Source organism: Poecilia formosa, unplaced genomic scaffold, assembly GCF_000485575.1.
Source record: "Poecilia formosa unplaced genomic scaffold, Poecilia_formosa-5.1.2 Scaffold727, whole genome shotgun sequence".
Classification (NCBI taxonomy): domain Eukaryota; kingdom Metazoa; phylum Chordata; class Actinopteri; order Cyprinodontiformes; family Poeciliidae; genus Poecilia; species Poecilia formosa.
In genome coordinates, this window is record NW_006800666.1 from 152,201 (window position 1) to 156,981 (window position 4,781).

At 39.5% G+C, this 4,781-nt stretch overlaps 1 protein-coding gene across 1 annotated transcript in view; it reads right to left on the bottom strand.

Annotated features, from left to right (window-relative positions):
* The window catches only part of nsd1b (nuclear receptor binding SET domain protein 1b), a 44,749-nt gene that overhangs the window by 33,105 nt on the left and 6,863 nt on the right, over positions 1-4,781 (bottom strand). The window contains exons 7-8 of the mRNA XM_016666454.1: positions 3,252-4,761; positions 2,357-2,469 (exon numbers count right to left, since the gene is read on the bottom strand). Of these exons, the coding sequence (XP_016521940.1) occupies positions 2,357-2,469; positions 3,252-4,761 (1,623 nt within the window). The remainder of the gene's footprint in view (positions 1-2,356; positions 2,470-3,251; positions 4,762-4,781) is intronic.

The window sequence follows — 4,781 nt, forward strand, 5'->3', positions numbered from 1 at the left end:
CTACTTTAGAGCAAGCACATGCTAGCAACAGGCACGAATGAGAAATGTTTTCAATCTCATATGATGCAGCTTTTAAGTTGAGGAGTATCGATCTGGCAGAACAGGAGGGAAATAAAGCCGCTGCACGTAAACTCGGGGTGAACGAAACCGGATTAGGAGACGGAGAACTGCGTCCTTAATATATCCAGCAGGTATTAGGACGCAGCTCTCTGCTGCCCTCTGCTGGGTCCTTATGGGAAACAGAGAAGCAGAGATACCAGCTGCTTATAGCCCGGTGCGGTTTCCAGTTTTTGTTTGTTTTATTTGAAGGTGCGGCTCACAGTGTGGTGCGCTCTACAGTCTGGAAAATACAGTAATTGGTCTTAAAAATTTTTTTGAAAATTAATTAATTATCTGCAAATAATGCCGTCTTCGAGTGTCTCTGCTGTAGCAGTGGCTAGCGGCGTAATCATGTAATTTTCTTACCACTAGATGGCAGTAGGTACAGAGCATTTTACATTAAAACAAGATAATTAGTGATGCATGAATGTTACAGGTAGCGGTGAGAGCATCGTATCTAGCAAGACTGTAACAACAGTGAAAAGACAGTGAAGCTCAGCAGTAGTTGGAAAGAACATGGGTCCATTTCCCACAACATGTCTGTGTGAAGTGAGCTTCTCAAGCCTGGTTACTATAAAAACTGAAACCAGAGAGACTGAGAGCTGATGAGGAAGAGCTTTGTCTGTCTTCAATTTCTGCCAGGAAATCAGCTGTTTTCATCCAAATATGCACAGGTTTCACACTAGATGGGTAAAATATACAGATATGGACATTTTGTACATGTAACTCTTCATATTGTAGCAGTGAATATGAAGTAAAATCTTTAACAAATATTGTTGCTTCTTTCAGAATAAGAATGATTTTCTGTATTCCAGCTTAAATAATGCTTGTGGATTAGTTTGTAAAACACTTTGACGTTTTCTACAACTTCTGTAAATTTAAGACCACAGTGTTACGTGCAATTTGATATAAGAAATGTAAAATATGATAAAAATAAATTTTTGTGTTTATTTGATTCCTATTCAAGACACTTTGATAAGAATTATTATATATGTAATATAGGCGACTACAGAGTATCTTTGTTTACATTTTTGGTTGGTGGTGTGCCTCGTGATTTTTTCAATTAAAATAATGTAGCTTCACTCAAAAAAGGTTGAAAAACACTGTAATAAGTCATCAATAGGCTTGAGTTTTTAGCACAGAATCTGTAGAAACCTGACAATATGCTAAGTTTAGAATAACNCTGTGTGAAGTGAGCTTCTCAAGCCTGGCTACTATAAAAACTGAAACCAGAGAGAGACTGAGAGCTGATGAGGAAGAGCTTTGTCTTTCTTCAATTTCTGCCAAGAAATCAGCTGTTTTCATCCAAACATGCACAGGTTTCACACTAAATAGGTAAAATATACAGATATTGACATTTTGTACATGCAACTCTTCATATTGTAACAGTGAATATGAAGTAAAATCTTTAACAAATATTGTTGCTTCTTTCAGAATAAGAATGATTTTCTGTATTCCAGCTTAAAGAATGCTTGTGGATTAGTTTGTAAAACACTTTGACGTTTTCTACAACTTCTGTAAATTTTAGACCACAGTGTTAAGTGCAATTTGAAATAAGAAATGTAAAATATGATAAAAATACATTTTTGTGTTTATTTGATTCCTATTCAAGACACTTTGATAAGAATGATTATGTATGTAATATAGGCGGCTACAGAGTATCTTTGTTTACATTTTTGGTTGGTGATGTGCCTCGTGATTTTTTCAATAATGTAGCTTCACTCAGAAAAGGTTGAAAAACACTGTAATAAGTCATCAATAGGCTTGAGTTTTTAGCACAGAATCTGTAGAAACCTGACAATATGCTAAGTTTAGAATAACTTAAACTTTTGTTTCTTTAACCGTGACTCTTTTTTTTGCTGATATGGTCTTGTTTATTAAAGGTCTAGTGCCGACACCAGAAAGAAGCAGTATTGTAATTTCATTAATGAAAAACATCTTTGTGCAAGATGACTACAATAAAATATATGAATTTATTCTGATTTTGTATAGGAATAAACAAAATTTGAATGGTCCACTTGAATAGAGTACCCCGGTGCATTTTACATGCCATATAGATTAAGATAACATTGAAGATTGTTTAAAAATATCATGTATATAGCAAACATATTGAGATATTAGATTTTCCTCCTATCGCCCAGCCCTACTTGTGAGAACAATGTTTGATTCCTGGAAACTAAACTGCCTGATTGAAGATGAACTAAAGCCAATGTTTGATTATAGAGACAGAACAGAGCTCACTTTGCATCATTTTTACCTTTCCAAACAGCTGGAGAGACTTTTTGGGTTTCTTCTTTGGGGAGAAAATCTGGTTGTATTCTTCAGTCCATTCAAGTAGTCTCTTGCTGGGTTTTCGTATTCGTTTATGTTCTGGAAACACAAAAAGAAGGAAATCATTAAACATTCTGTTGACACTTTATTGAGTAATTAACTTGTAAATGAGTGAATCACACAGGAACAACTTGATGAGTTTAGATATGGTGAAGAAGATGACTTGCTGAAAATCAACCCGAGCTTTAGAAAGGGAAGACATTCAGGATATGTTTACTGTTCCAGAAACTGATGATCTACTGGCTAATTCCATATCTGAATGGACAACCAGTCAAACTTTGAAAGAAATGGGCTACAGCAGCAGAAGGCCAAGCAGGTGCCACTTTGATTAGATAAGAACAGAAAGCTGAGGCTAAAGAAAATGGTTGGATGGATGTGACCTGCCCATGCAGACACAGGTCACATTTCAAAAGATCAGAAATGGATCTGTGTTGTTCAGACTGTCATGAAAAGATCAGACGCAGATCGCATTAAGGCAAAAAAAAAAAAAAGAAGGGGGATTTAGGTCACTTCATTCTGCAGAGTAAATGTAGCCTAACAGACAGGAAAACATTGGTTGTTGCAATAAGTTTTGGAAAAACAATTCATCCAAAGTCTGGAAAAGTTTTGAATGTTTACTCTGCCTTTAGTCTGATCTGTAGTAAATGCACAGATAACCACCTTCATCCACATTACAGGTGTTTTATCTCAGCTCTAATAGCAGGGAGTCAGCAGTTTTCATGTTCAGTTTATCACATTTCGCAAAATGGATTGTGCTACAGAAAATGCCAACTTTCCATTGTTGTTATTTTTGTGAGGACGGTACGTCAGACTGTCCTTACCGGCTGAAGTCTTGTCTTGTTCCTCAGCTTCAAGAATCAAGTCCGTCTTGTTCATCATGTCGTCTCCGAGGCTGGTTGGCTGTTCCAGGATGAGTGTCAGACATTCCCTCCTTTCCAGAGGAACACCAACCTGCTGGTTGCCCTCCAGTCTTTCCCATCTCTGCTGCTCCTCTTGCCCACCAATGTCTCCACTACAGCCAGCCTGAATCCAGCTACTGCCAATTTGTACATCCAGTATTTTTGAAGTGATATCTGCTGTTGGCCAGGAAGTGATTCCTGTTGCTGACTTTATTCCAGGAAAACCAGGTCCAGACACTCTGCGATTGGTTTTCCCTTTCAACCAATGGCTGCCACTCTTTCTGCTACAGGGCCTCTTGAGTTTCTGGCCTTTACCACATCCGCTCTGTCCAATCACACTTTTATCTGCAATTGGATCGGTTTTGCTAAGAACACATGTGTGGCTGTGTCCTTCCAGTGGAGCCTTGTTTGGCATCATCAGCGGCTCCTCCTTCACATGTCCACTGGGTGGCCCAATCTCTAACTCTAGGGGCGCGCCTTCTCGCTCTCTAGTGTCATGCAAGTCCTTCAGCATCATAAGAAAAGTGCTAAACTGGTATTTTGAGTCTGGCCTGAAAGAGACTGGCTTTCCATTGCTGCCGTTTGGTAAGGATTGAAAGGAAACCTCCGTAACATTCTTGAAGGCTTTCATGAAGGAAAACGGTGATTGAGGTGATGGAGGTTGTGTTGGTGGGGGCAGATCTTCATGCTTTGCCTTAACTATAGATGTAAGCGGTATGAAGTCCATTGGCGGAGTTGAAGAAACTGAAAGGTCTTCATCTTCACTTTTAACATCAGCTTCAAAATCATCTGAATCAGAGAACAGTATGGAAGGGGAGCTACATCTAGAAAAGCAGTCACCATTGTCAATGTGAGTAGATTTTAGAAGTTTTAAATTAGTGCAAATATCAAATTTGGGCTCAGCAGAATCCTGAACTGTGTCCAGAGGTTTGCTCAGCTTAGTTTGCTCAGTCTCCTGCTGGGCTTTTCTACGCTTCCTCTGGTCGACAACCTGCAAGGCCTTCAGGGCTCTGGTCATCAGCCGACTGCTTGCTGGAAGATGCGCCGGCTGCTCTTTCAGGACTTTCTGAATTTCTTTAGCCTGCGTCAATTTGTGAACAGCTTTTCTGGATTTTGGAGAAGGCCGACTTTCAGGGAGGTGAGGACTTCCTGTTGGAGAAGCTGCAGTTTTAGTAGATGAAGTGTTTTCCTCTGAGCTGTCTGGCTGGTCAGACGATGTCTTTGTTTGACTGCAAACAGAAATGTCTTTACATTCTAATCTGTCTGATTCATTGCACGATAAGGCGGTGATACTTTCTAGACTAACGTTTGACACTGGGATACGTTCTACTTCTGGGCTGCTCAACGCATCAGAAAGTTTTGTGGAAGTGGGAGCATTGTTTCCAGGTGTCTTGGCGTTGTTTCCAGGTGTCTTGGCGTTGTTTCCAGGTGTCTTGGCGTTGTTTCCAGGTG